The 26,881-nt window shown below is 44.2% G+C and overlaps 1 protein-coding gene across 1 annotated transcript in view; it reads right to left on the bottom strand.

Moving 5' to 3' along the window:
• The window catches only part of IL12RB1 (interleukin 12 receptor subunit beta 1), a 162,818-nt gene extending 136,605 nt beyond the window's left edge, over nucleotides 1-26,213 (bottom strand). The window contains exons 1-4 of the mRNA XM_083177930.1: nucleotides 26,180-26,213; nucleotides 6,418-6,549; nucleotides 4,954-5,091; nucleotides 4,606-4,719 (exon numbers count right to left, since the gene is read on the bottom strand). Of these exons, the coding sequence (XP_083034056.1) occupies nucleotides 4,606-4,719; nucleotides 4,954-5,091; nucleotides 6,418-6,549; nucleotides 26,180-26,213 (418 nt within the window). The remainder of the gene's footprint in view (nucleotides 1-4,605; nucleotides 4,720-4,953; nucleotides 5,092-6,417; nucleotides 6,550-26,179) is intronic.
• Nucleotides 26,214-26,881: the final 668 nt, after the last annotated feature.

Here is a 26,881-nt window from a genome sequence, read left to right as displayed (position 1 = left end):
AAAAAATAAAAGTATTAAAATAAAAACAAATTTTTGGAGGATGATGGAGGAGGAAATAGTGGGAGATCAGCAACCTGATAGAAGTACTGAAGCTGCTACCACCAGTCAGATTCATGATGGCAAGGCTGATGGTCAAAGGCCTAGAGGCCACGTAAAAGCAAAGCAGAAATCTCATTTTACAATGGTCCATAAAAAAAAAATTAAGTCACGTGCGGAGAAAAATAAAATTGGCAATATGCCGTTCACCACACGCAGTGGGAAGGAAAGGCTACGGCCTTGGCCTTTGTTTCTGACTGATGATACAGCGTCTCAGAAGAATGATGGTAGCCCTTCTGCTACTACAAAAAAAAGAATGAAAGTTTTTAAGAAAAAGGCGAGTTCACAAGTGTCACAAATCCCAGAGGAGAGTCTAAGTGTGTCCGCGGATGCCATATGTGAGCCGGACCTTTCAAATACTGTTCATGAAGAGGAGGGTCATTCCAGCATTTGCGTGCCCTCTGCAAGTGTGTGCAAGAGCATCCACAGTCAAGATGCTGACCTGGTTATTGAGGATGCTTCTGAGGAATTGGATGAGGATGTGGATTCTGTTGGTGAAGCTGGCACACAGAGGGATGCGGATGATGACGATGTTGAGGATGATGTTGTTTGTTTTAAGGCACCGATGGAGACAGTTGTTGTCCGGTGTATGGACAAGCCCATTGTCATGCCAGAGCAAAAGAACAAAAAATCCACCTCGTATGTATGGAATAATTTCTACCCAAATCCGGACAACAACTGTCAAGCCGTGTGTAGCGTTTGTAAAGCTATTGTAAGTAGAGGTAAGGACGTGCAGCACCTTGGGACCTCCTCACTGTTACGTCATTTGCAGTGCATCCATCAGAAGTTTTTGTCAAAAGAAACTGTGAACAAACATGTAGCAGCCTGCCCAGCGTCACCGTCCTGCTCCCCTTTCTCTGTTAAATCCAAGGGCCTGCAATTCTCATGGACATCCATGGTCTCATCCATTCCTATCGTACTTCTTTTTTGGATGGGATGTCCCGGATGGATGGCTGGGTGGCAGGGCCCCAGCAATTCTTTTACTTGCACCTCTTTCTGAGTCATTTGTTGGCTCTTTGTAGCGTCATAAATTTAAAAACTTTGATGGATGAATGGTGGGGAAATGGGTGATTTATCTCTCCACATCATCCATTATGGATGAAAATATGTCCTCATGGACATCCATGGTCTCATCCATTCCTATCATACTTCTTTTTTGGATGGGATGTCCCGGATGGATGGCTGGGTGGGAGAGCCCCAGCAAATCTTTTTCTTGCTCTTTTTTTGTCTTTTTTTGGCTCTTTGGAGCAATAAATATTTTTTTGGGATATGATGGATGAATGGTGGGGAGAGGAAGTCCAAACAGCTGGGGATGGTCATCCAATTAGACCTAGTGTGCGGCTCCGGGAGGGACACACATGAAATTGTGAAGTGGTGAGGGAGGTAAGGGAACACACGCCTAGCCAGTAATATCAAACGAATTAACCTTAGCGGTAAATTGGGTGACAGATGTCGCAGACTGATAGACCTCACAACCTAGATAGGGGTCTATAAGGGTAGACTAGATAGGGATCTCCAAACCAGGGGTCCTAGAGAGGTGGAGGAACTCGGTTATCTGCCACCAATTACCCCACTCCCCTCCACCCATTAGGTGATGGATAAGGAGGCAACTGGTAATGTTTCCAGAGTTCATCAACCTGATCACGACAGATAGGGGTCTTATTAGATTTTAAACTGATCAGAACAGATAAACACTTGCCGCAGGTTAGAAGTCAGTCTCTGCACAGACCGGCGGCTGCGCAGGCAACTCATACAGGGGAAATTGGGCCAACTACTGTAAATGAAAACAATTTTGTGAGCTGTGAAGTGATCAAAATTGACTAGAAATGAGTGGAAACTAATGTTATTGAGCTTAATAACACTTTAGGGGCAAAAACAGGCCCAAATTCTGTTATTTTAGCAATTTTTAGCATTTTTCGAAAAAAATCCAGATCCAAAACCAAAACCCGCAAGGGTGGTTTTGCCAAAACCAATCCAGATCCAAAACACGAAGGGAGATCCAGATCCAAAACCAAAACCCGAAAAAGTGCCCGCCGCTCATCTCTATTAATAATAATGCTAAAATGATAATATATGATAAAATGATGATAAATGATAATGATGAAATAATGATATTAATAACATTAGATTTAGGGCTGTAACTACAATTTCTGGTGTCCTGTGCCGCAAAGAGAATTGTGTCCCCCACGACTTGATAACAAAGGGGTTATAACTTATTAAGACCTGATCGCTTCTCTGCTAATTTGCAAAGCCCTGCGATCTGATAGCTGCTGCCCCACCAGAGTGAATCCCCACCCTGTGCAAGGCTGTGAAAAGCCTGCCAAAATATTACAGATTGGCGATAAACTGCAAATCCATATTTATTGCTGAAAAATGTAAATGCTGTGAAATTCTTAACATTTACAAACAAGTGCCTTTTACTGTACGCCTTCTTCTTGCCTTCAACAAACTGGATGTTCTTTTGTTACCTAAAATTTTCAAAACGGGAAAGAAATACAAAGGGTTAACAAATGAAGTTGCATTGCTAAAAAAAAACAACCAAGAACGTAATAAACCTGTTAAAACACTATCCACTGTTGATTTGGTAAGGATGGTATCAATATCTTACATTTATAATTCAATTCAGAAGTGATTTTCAATGTAACCATTCGGTCATGTACTGTATAAAGACAATAATGTCATCAATATACATATGGATAGCTGGTAGGAGGCAAATATTGTTTGTGGATAAAGTTAATTTTTATATTTCAAATGTTATCATTACTTTAATTTGAACTACTTGTTATTTTTCACAAACATTCATACAGTTGCAAGCAACATAGATGTGGACCCTTACTTTGTTTTCCATTACAATCCTTAGGTTTAGGTGCCATAATAGTAAATCACTTGGACCTCATTACACATTTGCTGCTTGAACTTCCTTAACCACTTGAGTGGTATGCCCGGAAATTTTCTGGGCTCAGCTGCGCTGCCGCAGCGGGCTATCCTGGAAAATTTCGGGGCATACCACTATGTAGTAGGTGCCTGCAAGTGGTGCCTCCAGCGGAGCACCACTAGTGCACCACCTCTAGCCCCCCCTGTCACCCTCCCCCTCCTGACGCCCGCCCCCATCCCCTCCACTCTGCGATCATACGCCGGAGCTCCCCTGCCGCTTCCCCAGCCGCCAATTGCCATTTACAGCATTGACGTAGGCGGCAGGCTCAGGGATGTTTGGGGGGACTCGGGAGTGCTCAGGAGCCCGAGTCCTCCTGAGCCGCCACAAATATCTCCAGAGCCTGCTGCCTGTGGTCAATCAGTGCTGACTGTGACTGGCGGCTGGGGCAGCGGTGGCAGGAAAGCTCCGGCGTACAAACGCCGGAGCAGAGGTGGGGGGGGGGGGCGCCTTCCTACATCCTGTGATGGGTTTTGCTGGGGCAGGACAAACCTGCACTGGTAGGTTTGTCTTGCCCCAGCAAAACCCACCTCTCAAGGGGTTAAACCATGAACACACAGTGGTTACATTTACTTTGAACTTGACCCAACATTTCAAACACTGGAGCAGATTTATTAAGCCTGGAGAAGAGATAAAGTGGAGATTAAGTGAAAGTAGATAAAGCACCAGCCAATCAACTTCCAACTGTCATTTTAAAACACAGTTGATTTGCGGGTGCTTTATCTACTTTCAATCAACTGTGTTTTAAAATGACAGTTGGGAGTTGATTGGCTGGTGCTTTATCTACTTTCACTTAATCTACACTTTATCTCTTCTCCAGGCTTAATACATCTACCGCAGTATGTGTTGCAGGTAAAAAAAAAAAAAAATCTTTAGCAGCATACACTTGCAATGTCACACATGGTCAAATGCACTGGGAAGTAGTGGTATTTCAGCGGTTTCAAACAATTGGGTCCATAAACATGCCCCAAAAAGGGAGGTGCCAACAATCCAACACATTAATTAACCTAATATTATTTATGTATCCTTCTTGTTGTTAGCTGATCATGTTTTAGATGCCTTCTTCCTTTAACATTATGACAATGGAAAGCCAAAGCATCTCCTCCAAACATTTACACAGTTATGGGATGGCCTACTAAAACCTGTGAAAATTATAAATGTTAATAACAAAGCAAAGAACATTGACAATTGTTGAAAACTAAATACAAACTTACCTCTGCAATTAGGTCTCATCATCATCATCATCATCTGTTGATTGGGAATGTGACAAGTCTAGGATTTTTGGTTCAGGTTCCTTGAAAATGCTTGGCGTAGGATGATGTGGTATGTATGTTGAAAAGAACCGACAATAAGCCTGTTGCATTTCTGATGGAGAATATATTCTGGTGGGCGGTGTGAAGGTTGATCTTACTGGGTTTTGATTGTGTTGACTTTGGTGGCCTGTTTGGAACACATTAGACAGGGGTGATATTCGACCAAGTTGCTCCACTATCAGCTTGAGAGCTGTGGCTATCAAAACATTGGTTGTTTTGGTGGATTGATGGATGTTTTCTCACACATCTTGGATAGAGTCTTACGTATTGGGCTGGAGGTGAAAGCATCGTCATCCACATCATCATCAAGAAGTAGGTCTGGTCTGAAGAAGGCCGATATTCCCAATGCTAATCCAGCAATTGTTTGTAGTGCACATTCTGTTTAAGATAGATGAGAAAAAGTTAGAAATGGGTATGTTGAAATGTGAAAAGGGGCCTTATTTTATGTAAATAGCACAAAGTACCCTCAGTATTTTTTTGATGCATTTCCAGTAGCAGTAACATTTTTAACTCTTTTTTTTTTTTTTTGCCTCATCTATTCACATTCTTTCACTACAGATGATTCTGATCGGCTCGTTTCAAAACCATGGAATGTTCCTTCGGTGACCTCACTGTCATCAAACACACTCAGAGCTCGAAATTGTTGGCCAGTGGTGAACTCCTTTACTGAGCAAATTGGATAACATTCTTCATCAACATGGTGGTCTGCGACTGGCAGGTGTTCCCAAACAGCCTTGCATTTGCCCTGTTCTTCTCAAGGAAAAAAAAAAAAAAAAAAAAACGCTTTCAAAAAGGAAGATAACAGCACTTTCTCTATTGTAAGTGTCTCAAAAGCACATGCACATTCCAGAATTAATTTAGGATGGGAAAATATATATAAAAAAAAAAAAAAAAACGCTTTCAAAAAGGAAGATAACAGCACTTTCTCTATTGTAAGTGTCTCAAAAGCACATGCACATTCCAGAATTAATTTAGGATGGGAAAATATATAATTGTCAAAAATAAAAAAAGTGAACATTAAAATAATCACAATATCAAATATATTCCTCTCTGGTCTCCCCTGTTGCCCCACTGAAATGGGCCTCTATGAAATGTTCACACTAAACAATAACACTAGTCCTCCACCTTTCACCTGATATTGTTTGGCTGTAAGTCCATGTTATGTGGCTTACATGTCTCTCCTGCCTTGAATCTATGGCAGAAGTCATGTCATGACTCCATGGCCTGCTTTGTGTTTTGAAAGGTGAAGCCATGGTTTTTGGAAGGGCTTTCTTGTGCGTATGAATTTTAAAAGCCTCCACCTCCTACAGAAGTGCTTGTTTGCAGTAAATCACTACAGTAAAATTGTTACCCAAAACAGTACTGAAAAATACATTATAAACTTAGCATGAAACTTACCCGGCCTTCTAATTTTGCGGATCAAACTCCCTCATTCGTGGTATCTTCACAGTGGATGTTTCATCCACATTTTACGGTACTGAAGCCAGCCCTCTTGCATCAAGAATTCCTGTCATTCCCTGAATCATGATGGGATTCATCATTCGTCTCAGGATCTCCTCCCAGGATTGCCATTCAAGTTTATTTTGTGGCCACTACCTGTGCCAATGTCATGTTGTCTTTGAAAAGTAATTTTCTTTTTTGTTTACTGTCGGCAATCACTATGGGGCAAATTTACTAAGATTTGTATTCTTCGTCACATGTGATGTTGCTATGGCCAACCAATCAGATCCTGTCTACTATCTTCTAGAGGGTGCTAAATAAAAAAGAAGTAGACTCTGATTGGTTGCTCATAGCAACCTCACGTGAAGTAGAATACACATCTTGGTAAATTTCCCCCATAGTGATTGCCGACAGCAAATAAAAAAGAAAATTACCCCCAATTTCTTTTCAAGCAGTTGAGGGCATCTCTTCTGTTGCTGGAAAGTGCAGTGACCCTGTCAGCAATGGCATTCCAAAGTTTGGTGGTAGTGATTGAAGCCCTTGGACTGTATAAAATGTCATAAGACTTCTCTACCTCTTCTACTAATGTAAGGTTGTCTGCCTCACTGTATCAGACACCCTTTGCCGTTTTCTGACTTGCATCTAGATCTCCTTCCATATCTGGTGGGTCTAGGATGTCTTGCCTTTGACTTGTCCAGTTTTTTTTTTTTTTTACAGCCAACTCTGTTCCTTTGGTACTTTGCAATGCTTTACTTCTAACGGGTTCTTCTATAAGAGTGTAAAAAACATTATTATTATTATTATTATTATTATTATTATTATTATTATGAAGGAAACCTTTCTTATTTTTTTGACATATTTAAGACACCTATCAACTAGTTACTTACTTCACTGACTGTTCAACGATGTTTCTTGGCCAAAATGTATTTTTTCCAACTTTGGTATTCCTCACTTTTATGCCAGTCTTCTCCACTTGGCAAAGACTCTCCAGATGAGCAGGGGTGGATTGGCCATTCTAGTCACTGGGAAGTTTCCCAGGAAGTCGGTCGAACGAGAGGCTGAAAGTTGAAGTTGCGGGTGTAGCGCAGACCACACAATTCAGCCGAGGACATCACAGGTCGTTGGACTGAGACAGGGCTGAATACATATATAGCTCAGCACTGCAGCCCATGTCCCTGTGTGACCCCACCCACTGTTGCGCCGCAGGCCACTCACCATTTGGGCCGGGTATGTTCAGGTAGCAGAGGCTGAATTTGAATACTTTGTTTAGCGGTGTCATCCAGTGCCTCATGTGGCCCCGTCCAACACTGCCTCAAGCGTGGTAGGCTACCACAGCAGCGCGCACCACACAGATGCTGCAGAGCCTGTTCAGGGCTGTCTGGTAGCCATAGGTGTTATGTGCACACACTGTGATGGCTTGGGTCACACAGTATTTATAGCCTTGTGCAAGGACACCTTTTGTCCTGCTGCAGTGAAGCCAGCCACCCAACTCCAATAACAGAAGGCAAAGCAGCAGGGTGAAGACCTGCTCTGCCCTGACTGCAAATCTGTTGCCAGAGAGCACATAGCGGAGACCCCGGCAGCACATAGTTGAGACCCTGGAAGCTTAGTGCATGAGAGAGAAGCCATTTTAAGTGAAACCAGTAATTTGTGGGTGATTCGCTATAGGTATGCAAGGTCCATTCCCATTTTACAGTCCCACCAACAAATACAACATGAGTTAATATTGACAGAATCTGATATTTAGACACTATTGATGCTTTAGCTGTGCATGTCACCGATGTCTCTAGGTATAGTTAGGGTTGCCACCTTTCCTGGATTTCCGGGATTCTCCCAGATTTGATGGCAACTCTCCAGGAGGCTTTTCCAGTCACCGGGAATCCGGGTAACTGGAAAAGGCTCCAAAGTCTCCCTCTGGAGCGCTACCGCTACCCGGCCTGCTGGCTGCTGCCATCAAGTTCCGGGTTGTGGCCGGGGTGGATCATCGGGTCGCGCCCGGGGTTTCATTGGGTTGCGCTGGGGGAAGGTGTCATCGGGTCGCGGCCGGGGGGGTCAACGGGCGGCGCATAAGAATAGGGGCCGGAAGTCTTCAGAGTGAGAGAGTAGCGTTGAGGCTCCCCATGCGCGTCCGCTGCTAGATTCTTCCCCTCCAGTAACATCCGCCACTGGAGTGTGTGTGTCCTCGCTGGGCACCAAGAATCCTTGGATTATTAGCGGTCACCGGCACTGCTGGAGTCCCCCTCCACGAGATGATTAGCTGTCACTGCCGCTGCTGGAGACAGCATCTCCCTGCCATCTCTGTCCCTGCGTCTCCCCCCTGTCCTTTTACCTGCGTTGCCCCGCCACCTCTGTCCCTGTCTCCCTCCTGCCCTTGTCCCTGCGTCTCCCCGCTGTCTCTGCCCCTACGTCTCCCCTCCGTCTCTGCCCCTGCGTCTCCCCTCCGTCTCTGCCGTAAAAATTCACAGTTTGCCACATGTAAATTTTGGCTTAATCAGTGTGGCATAACGTGAATTTTGGCTCAATCCATGTGGCATAACGTAAATATTTGCTAAATCTGGGTTGTATAATATAAATGTCTTAGTCCGGGCTGTATAATGTACATTGTGGCTCAATCTGTGTGTCATAACATAAACTTTGTCTCAATCTGTTTGGCATAATGTGATTTATGGCTCAATCCATGGGGATTTGTGTGGCATAAAGTAAATTTGAGCCCAATCTGTGAGGCATACCGTAAATGTTAACTCAATCTATGTGGCATAACATGAATTTTAGCTTAATCTCTGTGACACAACGTGATTTATGGCTCAATTCATGGGGTATAACATGAATTTTTGCTCAATCTGTGTGTCATAATGTACAATAATGTAGAATGTATGTGGGGGGTAGGAGAGCTCCCCGGGACCCAGGCAGCACAAGCTGCCTCCCGGAGAGCTATCAGGGGACCGGGTAGGAGCCGCTAACACTGCTCCCGATCGTGCATATGTAATGATCGGGAGCAGTGAATATATGAATATGTAATGAGCGGCTCTCGTCTCCCGGCCCCGTGCTGGCTGTTATGTGTAAAAAAAATTTTTTTATTAAATATATATTGTATGCTGTAAGCACATGAATAAAAATAGCATGCCCCTTCACAGAATAAAATTCCTGATTTTTTGACACCAAATTAAAAAAAACAACATTATTTTAAAAGTTCACATTCCACTTCACCATGAAAAGATGGCGATTGCTACACTGTGACACACTGCAAAAATCACTTAGAAAGCAATTTGCCATCTTCTCATTGAATACACTCACGGCGAATCATATTGAAAAACCCATTGAAAAACCACAGCGAGTTGCAGAGACTATCAGACGGCGAATTGTCCGTCATTCACTGTTCGCAGATGGTGAAAAGTGCACGTTGAATAGGGTGATTCACTTTCTGACACAAAAAATCACCTTCCAAAGTGAAAATAGCACAAATTCGCCATGAAACATGGTGAATTGGCCTAATTGAATACTGCCCTTAGAATGTACAAAGGTATATTTGCGGGGTATATTGTACCCAGAGTTGTGAATTGTATGAAAGCAAGGGAATTTATGTGTATTTTTGTAATTTGTTATGTGATTATTTGTCTAAAATTTTATTTTTTAATGTGATAAATTGATATGTTGAATTGAAATAAAGACTAAATTAATAATAATAATAATAATAAAAAAAAAAAAAATATATATATATATATGCCAGAGGGTGGCAGCAACAGCAGCATTCGGTCCTAATGGATCAAAAGAACGTGCAACGTTTCAAATTTAATCGTCATCAGGCATAAAAATACAAACATTATCTCATATCATCTTATATCCCCCCTCCAACACACGTGAAAGCCAGGGTCTGTCACCAAGGCGACGCGGCCAGAGCCAGATTAAGGTCTAAATGGGCCTGGAGCTGAATGATCAAGGGCCTATTATGCGCAATAATAGGGGTTGTGGCCAGCACATAATAATGTGGGTGGCATGCCCAGTGTTCTGGTTGGGTGGTCTGCTCATGGGTGTGTCTGTATTTGTGTAAATACTTTCAACTAATTATATATGCCTGGAAAAGGTAGGGGGCTGGCATAAGAAAAATGCAGGGAGATATATTGGCGGGTGCACTCCAAAGGTGCACCCGCAGGACGTCAATGTCCTAAAATACTTGCGGGGTGAGGCAGCACTGCAGTCATAAAAAAAATACTGAAAGCCAAAACTTGGTAGACAACATTTCAGTACCTTTTATGTGGTCACCTAAGTTTACCACACCATATACCCCTTATACAACTCATGCAACACAATAGTAACCCCCTAATATTGTACTTGCCTCTATTACATTATGCCACATGGAATGAGCCAAAATTCACACTATGGCACACAGATTGAGTCACAATTCACATTATGCCACACAGATTAAGGCAAAATTCACATTGTGACACATGGATTGCCCCAAAATACACACTACACCAGGCATATCCAAACAGTGGCCCTCCAGCTGTTGTGAAACTACACATCCCAGCATGCCTTGACATAGTTTTAGCATTCCCTAATAGCAAAACTGTGGCAATGCATGATAGGACTTGTAGTTTCACAACAGCTGGAGGGCCATAGTTTAGACATGCCTGCACTATACCAAACAAGCAATAATGCACAATATGATTCATAAATAGGGGCATTGGCACGCATTAAAAATTTACACCATAATGCCCATTACATGTTAAGACACGCTCCATTACGTATTATGCCAAACACCATAATGCCTATTAAAATTTATGCTACGTAAGTGTTGCTTACCTACATGTTCATTGCCAGGGGTTCCATGTTCATTGCCAGGGGTTCCATGCTCGTTGCCATGTGGGATTACATGCACATTGCCAAGGGGGGATACATGCTCGTGGTAACTTGGGGACAGCCGCCGCTGGGCAGAAATGACAGCCATTGACAGCCGGGCAGAGAGCAGGGGGCTGCACGGCTGTATTCAGAGCACTGCTATTTGAAATAATACCCCTTTGACACCAGAAAATGCAGGGTCTTACCCGGGAATATGGTCCCAGGATCATGCAGGAAGCGGTCATCTATTAGAATGAACTTAGGTCTACAGTTATTAGGTCGACCCCACTAGGTCGACTGGCAGGAAGGTCGACCTGACTTAAGGTCGACATGGGCCAAGGTCGACATGACTTAAGGTCGAATTTGCATAAAGGTCGACATGAGGAAGGTCGACTGGTCATAAGGTCGACATGGGTTTTTCACTGTTTTTTGAGCTGACATGTGCCGACAGGCGGTATTTCATGCCCTACCATCCACTAGGGCGTGGAGGAGGTTATTAAAGCTGTGGCGAGCGAAGCGAGCCACCGTGCCCGAAGCATTGCGAGCGAAGCGAGCGATGCGATGGTCCGATTCCTATTGCCAACTGTGTCCATGTCGACTGTGTCGACATTCGGGTCAGAAAACAGTGAAAAACCCATGTCGACCTTATGACCAGTCGACCTTCCTCATGTCGACCTTTATGCAAATTCGACCTTAAGTCATGTCGACCTTGGCCCATGTCGACCTTAAGTCAGGTCAACCTTCCTGCCAGTCGACCTAGTGGGGTCGACCTAATGACTGTAGACCTAAGTGTGGTCTGACAGATGTACCGATTCCGATCATGCAGGGACATTCCCGGACTGGCCCCTTTTACACCAGCCTAGTCCCTGCATTTTCTGGTGTGAGGGGGAGAGAAACCCACCCCCGCCCCCCTTTAAACAACCAGCTATATCTTCGGAAACCAACTGACCCATTTACATGTAGGCTTCGAATGATTTTGGTCCCGTGAAACCGGGCTGTTTGGTTCCAGAGAAATCTGTCCTCAAACAACATGAACAGCTATGAAATTACATTTCAGAACTGAAAAAATTGGTTTACCCGCAATATCTCTAGAACCAATGAACCCATATGGACCAGGTATCAGATTGAAGGCCCAGCGATTTGAGCTAGACTGAGATTGCAGGGATTGCAGCTGTTAGACATCTTATCAGTATGAGTCCTCTGTACACTGGCCCTCCAGTGGATTTGTTTTGTGACTTGTTGGAGATACTATTGGCACACAACTATTTTATCCATTATGGACAGTTCTTTTTGCAGAGATCAGGCTGTGCAATGGGGTCCAATGTGGCCCCATCGTACGCCAACGCTTATATGTTTTGCTGCTGAACATGATTTTTTTTTATCCAACCCTTATGAATCTGGCAAGATTCATTTCTATGCCAGGTACATAGATGACATTTTTCTTATATGGACCGGTACTGATAAGCAATATGTAGAGTTCATTGATACTCATACCTGTCTGCTACCCCTTTAAAGTTATCGATGATAATTAACTATGCAAGAGTACATTTTTTGGATGTTGCTGTGTCTTTAAATAATGGAGTTCTTTCTACCTCATTATATAGAAAAAGCACTGACCGCAATACTATATTACATTCAGATAATCTTCGTCTAAAACCCCTCAAATTAGGATTGCCATTTTCCCAATTCTTGAGAGCATGTCACATTTCTAGCGATCCTGTTGATGCTGGTGTCCAAATTGACACTATGATTGGCAATTTTCTTAATCGCAGATATGATATTGATTTATTGCTGAAGGCTAAACAGAAAGCATTGGCTACTCCTCGTGCTACATTGCTAGCCCCTAAAGCCAAGGAGATACCACCTGCGAATAAAAATATGCCTTGGGCCAATCACTTTAATCCTGTGAGTGGGCAAAATTTAAGACTGCTAGGAGGTATTGGCCACTTTTGACAACTGATAAACATCTTGGGTTGTCAGATACCTCAGTGATGCCCTGTTACACACATGGAAAGAATGTGAGAGATTGGGTGGTCTGAACAGACATTACCCAGACCCCAAATCCTGCCTCTTCTACATTTTTGGGCCATCGCAAAGGATGTCATCGCTGTTTGAACTGTATAACTTGTCGCAGTTTAACAGTGAGTGATAGTTTTTGTCACCCATTTAGCGGGAAACTATACAGTATACGGCATAGGGTAGCATGTTCTACTTGGTTCATAGTATGCTTGATTTCATGCCCTTGTGGGCTTCATTATGTAGGAAAATCAGATTGTACTCTTAGGACACATATGGCTGGACATCGTGCAGCTATACGAGCAGCTTTATTGTCTGGTACTAGTGACCAGCCTGTGGTAAGACATTTTCCAAGGCTGGCCACAATATGGCTAATTTAAGATATATTATCATCGATCATGTGCCTCCATGGTTACGTGGAGGTAACAGATTGTTGGCTCTATTACAGTGCAAATCAAGATGGATTTTTACGCTTAATCCTTTAACTCCAAATGGCCTTAATTTGGGACTTAATGCGTTTCTGTGAACATTTTTAAGTGCTTACCTATTCATGTATGAAGTTCTTTGTAAAATGGTCTCTTGATGCTATTTATAAATGTATATTTCTTTGTATCATATATATATATATATACTTTATGTACTATTTATAGCCTATGTTATGCGCAGTGTTGAAGAGTGTACTGCAATATTTATGTCTTTCTCAGCTTGCTGATTTTAATTTTAACTTTGCTGTGTCCAGATGCCAGAGCGGCCGCTCGCGATAGCTGGTGGGGTCAGTGTCCGGAACTAGTATCCAGGTTATGGCGTCGGCTTTGTTTCCGCGTCGCCTTGGTGACAGACCCAGACGTGACGTACCTGGCTGCTGCTTGACGTCCGCTTCTGGGCTGATGGACTGGGGTTCACGCGTACACGTCCTTAAGATACCGCATCATTGATCATGTACCCCCGTTTAAATGGGGAGGTGACAGATCCCTTTGGCTTCTCCAATTGGAGAGCTGTTGGATCTTTCGGTTAGAAACACTTACCCCTACAGGGTTAAATGAGAATTTGGGGTTATCATGCTTTCTTTAAATGGTTCTCTTTTGTTTAGGGAAGCAGTTACCTGTAGATAGCCAGTATATGGGTGTGGTATGGGGCTTCAACAGTCGGGATCCCGACAGTCATTAGCCTGATGTCGGGATCCTGTCTGCTCGTACTCAGACAGCTTGGCGTGCGCAAAAAAGCCCCTTGCGGGCACGGTGGCTCGCAACGCGAGCCACCTATTCTATTCTCCTTCTATGGGGGTCATGGCCCCCTACGAGGGAAAATAGCGGGTGGCCGTCGGGCACCCGGCTGTCGGCGTTATGACAGTCAGGATCCCGACGTTGGGTGAATGACTGTCGGGATCCCGCCTATGTAACTATCGGGAACACGTCCGGCAGCCAAAGTATATCTATTTTCCACAGTTTCTACTACACTGGTATTTAGGACTCCATAGTCATCAGCCTGTCATATGCCACACTTTCTCATAAAGATCAAACATAATTTGTATTTATGCCGTTCAGCAGTGAGAACATGGCATAATCAGGGGCAACAGCTACGTTACTGATGTTGCTTTGTTTACAGAGAAACAAGCTTGCAATGTGATGTTTTTTATATGTTTTTATATATGTGGTTTGTATATGGTAATGTGTTAAAACACTTATTTTAATGCACATAGCACTGATTAGGTATATGTATGTTTATTTCCACAGCGCTGTCCTATTGTTTAGGGACGTTGCTGTGGTTACCAGGGCAGTGTCATCTCTTCGCGCATCCGGCCCGTAACTCCGAGGATGAGTCACCTTCAGGTGACCACGTGAGCCGCGGGGGGAGGCGCGAACGGACCTTGACAGGTATTTATGTAAGTTTGTTGTATTTGTATGGTTGATTCTCCTGCACCTTGATGAAAGAGCCTGTGGGGCTCAGAAACGTTAGCATCTAAGGAGCCTGGTCTTTTTATTCGATTATTTCGAGTGCTGCCACCCACAAAACTCTATCTATATGGACAGTAATCCTGTCAGCACAAGGAGGGCACCAATTTATTGAGTTTATACAAAGTTTCTTTTGCACAATTGTAGTGCCGCCCTAATCCACTACATATTTTATATATATATATATATATATATATATAGGACAAGGGGGTCCCGGCACTCGTCCTTGTAGGTGCAAATACTTGAGGTGCCTTTCAGTTTTCAGAAGAAAAGATGTAGCAAAAGGAATGGAGATGGCACTCTCAAGGTTGTACAAATTCTGCGCGGCGGCAGCAATGATGAAATAAATGAATCAACACAGGCTTGTGTGTCAACGTTTCGGGCATGTCTTGATAAAGGGCTTTGCCCGAAACGTATAATATATCATCTGATATCAATGTGCATCTGATATACTAAAGTTAACCTATTCATATCAGACCTATACTATACATCTGTAGGAAATTTTCTTATAAAAAGGGCGTGAATGTGAACTCCTCGTTTAAACCATCAGGGTTCATAGAGTGCAGTTCATGTATCCAAAAACACTCTGGTTGTAGAAGAATCTTATGCCGATCTCCACCTCGTCGTAGTGGTAATACACAATCAATCAGCATAAAAGTGAACTCACTGATCTTATGTCCAAAATTTGTGCCTCGCCACTGGTGGAGTTCCAGATTCAATCTTGAGCAATGCTTTTTTAATAGAACTTCTATGCATCGAGACCCGCTCCTTAAGCATACGTATGGTCTTTCCGATGTAGATGAGTTTACACGGACAAGACACCATGTATATCACATAGCGTGTTTCACACGTCATTCTGTACCTCAATTGATATTGTTTCCCTGTCATTGGGTATTTAAAACTGTTTGCCATTGTGATGAATTTACAGTTTACACATTTTCCACAACGAAATGAGCCCACAGTCTTCTGTAGCCACGATTCTTTTTGGCCCACACGTGGGCTAATATCGGTATATATCATTCGTTGCTTTAGATTGCGACTGCGTTTATAGCAAAATAGCGGACTTTCTTTACAGGTTTTTCCCAATATCGGGTCGGTTTGAATGATATGTCAGTGTTTCTTTATTGCCATACGTATCTCATTGGTTGCAATTGAGAACGTACTCGAGAAGGTCATCCTCAGTTTGTGTTTACTGGTTGCTGGTTTCATGAGCTCGATCCATGTGAGACCTTTCGCCTGTTGTTCAGTGTTTCATCCTGTCCAGTGTTTCCTTCAGACTGTTCACATCCAAGGTGTTGCGTACTGCTCGCACCATCTGGGAAGAAGGTAATCCCCTATCAATACCGATATAAAATAACCAGACGGATAACAAGTGAAGTGCTGATACTTTACTGACCGGGCTAAGTTCAAATAGAACTTAGCCCGGTCAGGATGATGTGGGGAAGAATGAATTGAAGAAGAGACCGATCCAGCCCAGGGATCGCTACTTTTATAGTGTCCACAGGAAGTTTCCATTGGTCAGGGGTTCAAAAGTCAGGTTCTTGTGGATTGGAGCAAAGGGATGCACTTTAAGTGGATTGGTGCAGAGGGAATGTGCTTCTGTGTCCTTTGTTAGCTGGCATCGTCATAGGGGGTCGTAAATCAAACACAACTGGTTACAACTTGATCCTTTGTCTTCCTCAGTTCATATGGCAAAAGTACATAGTTTATGGATTTTGTCCATAATTATTAGACATTAGGACTTGCGAACTTTTTTGCTACTACACGGAACATAAAGATACTAAATATGTATAGAAACAGTCGTGTATTATTGGTTAAACTATGTGCTGTGAACTAAACCTTCATTTAACCATATTTTATTTTGTGTAAGTGTGGGATATGAATTTATGTGTATTAGTATGGCAGCGCTCAAGGTTCGCTTTGTTGCACAGAACTTGGGTATTAAACTTTTATTTGCGCAACTCTGCGAACCAAAATGGCGGCCATACCATTCTAAAATGGTGTGTATGTGATTCCCCTTTAACAGTCCACCCTTTGACAGTAAATATAAACTGTCACAGCTCAAAATTTTCAAAATAAATTCATAATCCTAACAGAAACAATTTGGGATCTTCTGAATTAAAACATAAAAGGGAGTAAACCATCTGCGCTTGGCTAATCCTGGATTATGGATAAACGAGGGACCACATTTATCTAACAATTTACTCAGGGTGACGAAGGATAATGTACATGTTTGGGATAAAAATAAAAACAGGGTAAGTTACAATATAAACAATTTTTCAGACGTGGTATCCTTTAATGGGTAATGGTTTCGATATTAGGGTCATATACCAAACCCCTTGTCTTCTTTGTTGCCTTTCGTTCTGGTACATATGCTTTAAGTATGTTGGTATAGTGACTATCAAACCTCCAAAACTCCGGTCCTGGGTAACGTATCAAGCTTACTTAGAGATTCTATTTTGACCTAAACTGGGTTGGGTAGTACACTCTCAGAACTCTGTATCATCTTCCCTATACCTGGCAGCAATGCAAAAACAATATCCTTGATTTTGGGGACAAGAATGGATAGTGAAGAGAAACAAAAAAAGGACCCATAATAATAAAAAAAAAGAAATGGAAAGATTGTTAGTGGTCCTTCCAACCTGTTACCAGTGGGTTTTGTCACAGTCCTTTTTGTAGCTTGTACAGGTTGCTTGACCTTAGCTGCCCTTCAGTCCTCCCAAAACAATGCCTCTAGCGATTTCTTCCTTTCGTTCTCAATATAAGGAACTTCTGGGTTTCTGGTCTTCTGGCAGTAGGACGAACGTACCCGAGTCTATCTCTCTGCGACTTATTATTGATGTAGTGCTGGTCAACAAGACTTGGGATGGTTCTTCTCAATGGTCTATCAAGCAACCTGTGTATGGCAAATCATGGGAAACAACAAAATCTCCTGGTTCATGGTTATGACAGTTCGCAACAGGTGTCAACAAAGTCCTTTTTGCTGCAATTTTCCAGATGTTGATCCATCTTTTAAGTTACGTTTGAAACAAGAGTCAGTTCATGGTTGCGCCTTCGATCTTCCTGTAGGGTTATCATGACGTGTGGCTGCCGGCCAAGAAAGGTTTCGATGGGGACAAATGAGGTGGAGCTCTGAGAGTGATTCTACTACTATGCAGCACAATGGGCAGTGCCCCTGGCCATAGCAACTCTCTTTCAGCCATAACTTTACCCAGTTTGTTCTTGATAGTACCCTTCACCCTCTCCACCTTAGCGGTTACTTGGGGTCAGCAGAGAGTGTGGGGTGTACCATCAGTCCCTAGGAGTTAACACATTACTTAAAATACTTTTCATATACAGTTGAGTACTCAGGAGTACTTCTGGGCTACCATATCTATACACAAATACATCAACACATAGGAAAGAAATTTCTAAACACTTCTAGAGTGGACTGTACAAAGTCAATTTGTATTACCTGGAGAGGATCCTGCTGGAAGAGGGATGTGGAGATGGCTCTGTGGGAACAGCCTTTCCAGTATCTTTCCCCAGACAAGTAAGGCATGACCTTGGAGTGCACTCTGGGGCACACCAGTAAGTTTTGACCAATTTCCACATACCTTCCCTGCCAAGGCAAGTCAGGCCATAGGCTATCTCTGCCATGACAGTGTGGCATGCTCTCGGACTCACTGGTTTTCCTTGTCCATCTTTCCATTCCTGTCCACATCCCTTCGGCTTACAGACTGCTTTCTCCTGCAGGAGACACAGATCTTGCACTTTTATGTGAACACACAGACATTTACAGGGGAACAAAAACATTATTCGCAGAGCGCGTGGCTCACCCAGCTGCCTCGTCAGCACGAATATTACCAAGTGACACTGAATCCTCATCGAAGGTGTGGGCTTTACACTTGATAACAGCCACTCTGTCCGGCAGCTGTGTGGCTGTCAGGAATCTTTGAACTTACAACACTTGCGCCACTGGAGTGCCAGCTACTGTCACGAAGTCTCTGAGGCGCCATAGGGCCCCGGATCTTTTGCATTACCCCAACGAACGTACCTAGAGTTGGCATAAATATTGACTGCTTTTACCTCAGCCAGCTCACACACCTTGGTCAGTGCCACTAATTAGGCTACTGTTGCTGAGTGAGATGGTCCAAGGGGTCCAGTCTCTACTATACCTTCTCCATCTATCACGGTATAGCCAGTGCACAATTTTTCCATCTCTGTGTCTCTGTGGCAGCTGCCATCAGTGAAAAGAAAGAGCGAAGAGATTTTTTTTTAAATTACCTTTTCCAATGGGGTGTTACCACCCTTTGGGGATATGCTGCAAAGGTCTTATTCAAACATGTCATGCAATCATGTTCGTCTAGGCTCTCACTAAACTCCACCGTTCCAGCAACTTTAGCATCAACTCCCACCCTTTGTGCCTTGGAGGGCACACCTGGTAATGCCCCTTTCAGACCGCACTTGGGAAACGGTATAATGCCGTTTTTTTACCGTTTTAAAACGGTAATCTGTGCGGTCTGAAAGGTGCAGATCCAATTAACCAGTTTGAAAATACTGTTTTTTCAAACCGGTTAAAATGCAGGGTCCTACCCGTTTCAGACCTGGTATTTTGGGATCAAAATCGGGTCTGAAACGGTATTTAGGACCCAGCCAATGAGCTGGGTCCTAAATTCAGCGCAGTGAATATTTAATGAGCGCTCATTAAATATTAACAGCACTGGAGCCGCCCCGCGCCCCCCATACGAAAGACAGTTTTTTAAAACAGGTTTTCCTATGGGGCAGCCATTTTCTGAAAGACACTTTTTCATAAGTGCTTCCGACCATACTGCAGTGCCGGGATCTGCAACCGAACTCAGGTACCGGCTGCACGGAGGGGAGGGGGGGACAGGGGGGAGGGGGGAGCTGCACGGAGGGGAGGGGGGGGAGGCGGCGCTTTGACCCTGTATTTGGAAAGTTTCCAAAAACGGGTCTGCCAGTGTCAAAAAATCGGCACTTAAACAGTAATATACCGTTTAAGAGGTGCGGTGTGAAAGGGGTTTTACCTGGCAGACCCGTTTTTGAAAACGTTTTCAAACACAGGGTCAAAGCCAGTTATGCGGTCTGAAAGCAGCATAAGAGTGTTGCTGGGTTTACAATATTACACATTTTACTGGTAATATTTATAGAATTCATCAATGCAAGTTCCCACTTAGTGAACTTGGCTGATTAATCTTTTTCTCATGTTTTGGCAGAATTTTAGGAGTGTCCAGACTTATTCTGATCGGTGCGGCCGGATCCGATTATGCAGCCAGGACCGTGGGTGCGAAACCCCGCCTTCCATACGGATCGCCAACTCCGTCCGTACGCGGTAAGAAGCTGGCCGAACGGACCGCACGTGTATTTTTCACGGAATATGCCTCCTCCATCTAAGGGAACCTCCCCCATCATTCGATGGTCGCAGACCATCGAATGCAGGACCGAGTGCTCCACCAGCTCCCGCAACCTCAGACCACACGGACATTTTTCTGTGCAAAAGCCGGGATCTGGGCGGGCAGCTGACATCCGGCGATGTCATATGTCCGCCCCCTACACGTGCGTCACGGCCGCATTACCATACGTACGCCCAGCGTTTTCATGGGAACGCCCATGAAACGCGGGGCGTATGCATATGGTAATGAGCCCAAATAGCCCTTCACGCCCCTCTCCACCCCCTGTTCGGAGTGTTCACATATCATGCGGGATTTGGCCGTACGCCCCGCTCGCACATGCGCAGAGACGCCTCTGCACATGCGCAGACACAAAACATCGGCGGGCCGAACGCACGCGGATATATCCGCACCGACCAGAATAAGGGCCTATATGAGGAGCAAAACTAGTTAAAACACACCCCAACACCGCATCCTCAGTCTTGTTTACCGGTAGTGCTATGGCAACTACACTGTGTAGACAAGTAGGAAGTGCTCGAGCAACTGGGTTTATTTGTACACTGCAGCATGACATTGGTCAGGCTGGCATCACCAGGTTTCTTAAGTCACTATGGGGAAAATTTACTAAAGGAAATTTGTAAAAAAATAGGTGTATTTGTATCCAGAAATACACTTATTTTTGACATTTACTATCCCGAAAATACGGCAATTCGTAGTCGTATTGATGTGCTATCAATACCAATACGAATTGCCGTATTTTCGGGATAGTAAGGGGGAAATTTACCAATATGAAAAACCTAGTTTTTCGTATTGGTATTTTCCCTACGACTGCATACGACTGTTTAAGTCGTATGCAAAGTCGTGTTCCGGAGGATCAGTTACAAAGCAGTCATATACGACTGCTTTGTAACCCTCCGATGGTGTAATGATTCGTATTAGCGGCCGTATATACGGCTGCTAATACGAATTATTTCTAGCAGTCTGCACGGATCAGTCAGATCCGTGCAGGCTGCATGGTGTAAAAAAAATAGAAAAAAAAATAAATTAAAAAAAAAAAACGGCGTGGGGTCCCCCCCACAGCCGAAACCAGCACCAGGCTGACAGAGCCTGGAGCCGGTAATTAAAAATCAGGGAACCCGACAAATAGGGGTTCCCCGATTTTTAACAACCAGCCCCAGGCTCCTGCTCTGGGGCTGGTTCCCAAAATACGGGGGACAAAATGACTAGGGGTCCCCCGTATTTCAAGAACCAGCCCCAGGCAAAACCAGCCAGCGGGTAATGCCACAGCCGGGGGGAGACTTTTTATGCAAGTCCCCCCGGCCAAAGCATTAACCCTACCGACCAGTCAGCCTGGCCAGGGGCCCTGGGGGAGTGGGGACCCCCCCAATAAAGGGGTCCCCCCCCTCCAGGACTTACCTGACCAGGCTGAAGCCTGGTGCTGTCCTCGATGCCCCTGGGCGGTGGGCATCGAGCTGATGGTTTTGTGTAAAAAATAGAATAAAAACCATTGTTTTTTACTGTGGCACTACAAGTGCCAGCAAGCCTCCCCAGCAAGCTGGGACTTGGATAACCACAAGTCCCAGCCTGCTGGGCATTAAAGGGCCCGCTGGGTCTTGTAGTGCCACCGTAAAAAAAATAGTTAAATAAAACACACTGACACCCGTTTTAAATAAAAGTTTAATACACACATTACATACATACTGATACTTACCTTTCTTGATCCCGTAGGTAGCCCTGGTCCTGATGTCCTGTGTCGTCCTCCAGGTCCATGTCGGCTGTCTGCGTCGTCCTCCAGGTCCATGTCGACGGTCCGTGTCGTCCTCCAGGTCCATGTCGGCTGTCTGCGTCGTCCTCCAGGTCCATGTCGACGGTCCGTGTCGTCCTCCAGGTCCATGGCGGTGTCCGGGTCCGAAGAAATCCATGTTGGAGCTGTGGAAGGAAATCCTACTCACCTGTTCCTGCGCTGAAGAAGTCTTCTCTTGATCCGACGTAGTCCAGGTAATCTTCCTGCTGTCGCCGGTCCCCGCTGTCTCCGCTGTCCGTGCATCGCGCTGAGGAGAGATGCTGAAGTTTCATATTCGGCGCCTCTCCTCAGACTGAATTCTATTGGCCGCCTAGCAGGCCAATCAGGAGCCGACTTTCTCGGCTCCTGATTGGCCTGCTAGGCGGCCAATAGAATTCAGTCTGAGGAGAGGCGCCGAATATGAAACTTCAGCATCTCTCCTCAGCGCGATGCAGAGACAGCGCAGACAGCGGGGACCGGCGACAGCATGAAGATTACCTGGACTACGTCGGATCAAGAGAAGACTTCTTCAGCGCAGGACCAGGTGAGTAGGATTTCCTTCCACAGCTCCAACATGGATTTCTTCGGACCCGGACACCGCCATGGACCTGGAGGACGACACGGACCGTCGACATGGACCTGGAGGACGACGCAGACAGCCGACATGGACCTGGAGGACGACACAGGACATCAGGACCAGGGCTACCTACGGGATCAAGAAAGGTAAGTATCAGTATGTATGTAATGTGTGTATTAAACTTTTATTTAAAACGGGTGTCAGTGTGTTTTATTTAACTATTTTTTTTACGGTGGCACTACAAGACCCAGCGGGCCCTTTAATGCCCAGCAGGCTGGGACTTGTGGTTATCCAAGTCCCAGCTTGCTGGGGAGGCTTGCTGGCACTTGCAGTGCCACAGTAAAAAACAATGGTTTTTATTCTATTTTTTACACAAAACCATCAGCTCGATGCCCACCGCCCAGGGGCATCGAGGACAGCACCAGGCTTCAGCCTGGTCAGGTAAGTCCTGGAGGGGGGGGACCCCTTTATTGGGGGGGTCCCCACTCCCCCAGGGCCCCTGGCCAGGCTGACTGGTCGGTAGGGTTAATGCTTTGGCCGGGGGGACTTGCATAAAAAGTCTCCCCCCGGCTGTGGCATTACCCGCTGGCTGGTTTTGCCTGGGGCTGGTTCTTGAAATACGGGGGACCCCTAGTCATTTTGTCCCCCGTATTTTGGGAACCAGCCCCAGAGCAGGAGCCTGGGGCTGGTTGTTAAAAATCGGGGAACCCCTATTTGTCGGGTTCCCTGATTTTTAATTACCGGCTCCAGGCTCTGTCAGCCTGGTGCTGGTTTCGGCTGTGGGGGGGACCCCACGCCGTTTTTTTTTTAAATTTATTTTTTTTTCTATTTTTTTACACCGAAGCCTGCACGGATCTGACTGATCCGTGCAGGCAAAAACGCAAATACGACATGAAAATGGTGTTCTATTTTCCTGTCGTATTTGCGTGGGTGTTTTACACCACTAAGCAGCCGTATTATCCATACGGCTGCTTAGTTAATCAGAAACCACCATTCTTTTGAATGGTGATTTCTGTCGTATTCTATCGATGGTGTAGACATTCGTATTTGTAACTACAAATACGAATGTTCCATCTTTAGGACTACGAATTGTTGTATTTTTGGGATTGTAAATCCCGAAAATACAAATTCGTAAAAAAAAGGTGTATTTCTCCCTACGAATACACCTTTTTTCTACGAATCCATTTTGGTAAATGTCCCCCTCAATGTCTAAAATAAGTGTATTTCTGTATACAAATACACCTATTTTTTACAAATTTCCTTTAGTAAATTTCCCCCTATATCTCTGTTGCATACCCAGCAGATGGGGTTGTAGTCAGACTTGCTTCCGATTCTTAGGGGTACGACAAACACCAGTCATAATGGCAGGTTCCTTTTTTGTTACTATCCACATTTGTCTGTGGGACATGGGTCTTGTGATTGCACCTATTCATATGTAAATGCCTTTTACAACCTTTTTCATTCTCTGTTGGATGGGGAATGCTTTGTGCACTACTTGGACTGCTATTCACAAGATGATGGCTGTGGTTACCATGGGTAACGAAATAAGCAATGTTTAAGGTTTCTGAAACATTGTTTAAGGTTACTGAAAATAGTGTGACTACTATTTTGTCCACTTGGGCTGGTTTATGGAGTACTGCACATTCATAATAGATATTTTTCTGCTGGGTGTGCGACAGTGTTTTGAACTACTTGTATTCTATCATTTGTGGGTTTTTGATTAATACAGAGTCCTAAATCCCCCCCTCCCCGGTCCGGCACAACTGCAACCCGTCTTTCGATACCTTATGTCCTGTCTCAGGGGAATGCACCAGAAGTTGTCTAGTGCCATCTACCGATGTTCTGGATGAGTCAGGACATAACAATAAATCATTGACCCATTGTGTCAGTATCAAGCCATTTATGGGCTGTAAAGACGACGTGCAGCCCTGCAAGGCCCGGGAAGAGGCTCTGCGGCTATAGAGGTATCAGGAAAAAAAAAAAATCAAAGGAAAAAAAATTAATGACAGCAATATGTGTATATTGCAACAGAAATTATTCCTTTGTTGGATGACAGCAGGATTTAGCACTATGGGGGATTGGATCTCAACTATTTGGTTTATACCCTTCTTAAATCCTGTTCTGATCTGTAAGCCCTCCCTCCTTTCTCTTACCCAGTGGGGGTAGGACTATGGGCCATGTCTAGGGGTGTTAACTAAGAGGTTCTTTGTTATGAAACTCGTTATATCAATGGGTACATTTCTAGCTTGACCTCAGGTTTTAAATGATGATGTAGTATTTTGGGGCGCTATGCTGCCTGTTTTTAAATGGATTTCTATTGGAACTATTGTTGCCATTAATCCAGTGTCCTGCCCATCTATAGTTCAAAGGGAACTCGGTATTCATGCTGTAATTTTTAGCTACCTTAGATGGGTTAGAATCTATAACAGTACAGTGCAGCATTAATCATTGAGGTATATCTAACAATTTTTGCATCCTTTTTGTCCTGTTGTATCTAAGTTATGAATCTTCTAGAGCCCAGAAGATGACATAACTTATTTTTCAAGGCAGTTCTCTACTTGGAAGGTAAATCGTAGCCGCCGCAGTCAATAAAACAGAATATTTGGTATGCAAGGGCCCGATGATGATCTCTATTGGTTTCATCAATGGGTAATGCTGCACTTTTCCCGTTACCCCAATTGTAACTACCATTTGCTTTGCACAACCTAGATCAAGAAGAAATGTTGTTAGAAAGGCTAGGCAAAAAAACCCTTTAGTTTTCAAACCGTTACACTTAACCATATCTGAGGCTCCTCCCTAAGGTATTGCGTCATGTTACCTGGTTGTGGGATATAAGTATGATCTATTCCCTACTTGCATATTTGTGTCACTCTTAGGGCGGCGTCGGCTAACAGATGGGGTTATGGTTATGTGTTGTGACCTGTCTGTCTCCTTCCGGTGTGTCTCCCCGTCACTTATATGTGTGTTATTCTTCCTATGGTTCCCTATCCAGCAATTTCTGGCTAGGTGTCCCTCTTTACTACAGTTGAAGCACACCGTTTGCTTCCTGTCTGCATCTAGAGGTGTTGTATATCGTGTGTGTTTGTTTGGGGCCCTGTTGGATGTGTGGGTGTTATCTGCCACCAATTTCTCAGTTTGTATCTCTCTCTTAATTCTTTTGTCTTGATCAATAGCAGATTTTCTCAAGGTGTCTATTGTCATATTTCTCCAGTTGGGGAAAACAGTTTCTATTCTGGTCCTCAAATTTTTCTTAAGACCTTTTATCAGCACAGAGACAATCATTCCTCTACAGTGTGTGTTGTCCTTGGGTTCAGGGATGCCAGAGTGTTTTGACAGTGCCTGTAAGGCACGGTTGAAATATTCGCTGGCAGATTCACCATCTTTTTGTTTGATAGTGAACGTCTGGATATTTTCAACCGTCGCAGGAAAATATACACCCAATTGTATATTTATTAGGCGTAAATTTTCCTGGTTGCTCTGTTCAGTCAAAGTCTTATCACCCTCCACACCACTATCTCAAATAAATTTCGGGAGATCTATGTGTGAAGGGTGGCAAGCTCTCAACATGATCCGCCAATCTTTATTGGTGGGCTCATCTGAATTTCCCAGATCCTTTACAAATTTCTGACAAATTGCCAGATCTTTCCTGGGATCAGGAAAATTTGAGATGATTGAACGACGTTCCATTCGTGTCCAAGTATTGTGCATGTTGCTAGCCCTTACAGGCATCACCCCATCTCTGTCTCCCTTTCCACTGTGTGCAAAGGGTAGATTTGTATCCCCTTAGCACCATTGGACACTACTCCAGGAATAACTGTTTCTGTACTGTGTTGTGTGTGCTTACCTGTGTTTCCGAATGTGTTTCTGGCATCAGCCATCTCCTCTGCTAGGATGGCAGACGCAGCTTTGGCTGTCTCAGCCCTTCTCTCATTTCCGTTAGTTTAGCAAGAGATGGCTGGTGCCAGGAACACTTCATCTCCACCTGTTCCTTATAGGGAGTAAAAAAAGTGTACAGGTTATTCATCTTCATATTTTTGTCTGTTTCCCTTTGGACGGCAATTGTTCCCTCTTTTACATATGGGGGGGTGGAGACATTTGTATTCCTGTGGCTGATTACATTTGCATCTGACAAATAACCATGTTCCCTTTGAATTCTACTTTCCTTTTGCCACAAGTTTAGACATTCATTTTGTTCAACTCTCGCCTTGAGTGACAAGAGCAGACATATCTTATCTCTAACTGCTGATAAGACTTCTGGATCGAAACTGCCGACACTGGGAAATTCTACTTTGCTGCCCTGTGTCATCTCTTTCCACTTACTTAGGTAAACAACTGCTGGTTAACCATACTTCAAGCTCATTATGAATGCCGTTGATCCTTTGGGCCGGTGTAACTCTTCCCTATGTAGCACAACCAACTGGTGGCTAACTGACAACCAAATGGAAACAGGACGGAGGCACGTGGATACAAATGGGTAATGTTTATTGCATAGAATGAAAACTGGTACAGGAGACAATTTAAAGTTTGTAATAGTCTTTGGGAAGCT

This window comes from Crinia signifera, chromosome 1, assembly GCF_055691185.1.
Source record: "Crinia signifera chromosome 1, ASM5569118v1, whole genome shotgun sequence".
NCBI classification, from domain to species: Eukaryota; Metazoa; Chordata; class Amphibia; order Anura; family Myobatrachidae; genus Crinia; species Crinia signifera.
This window is presented reverse-complemented; position numbering and strand designations above follow the sequence as displayed.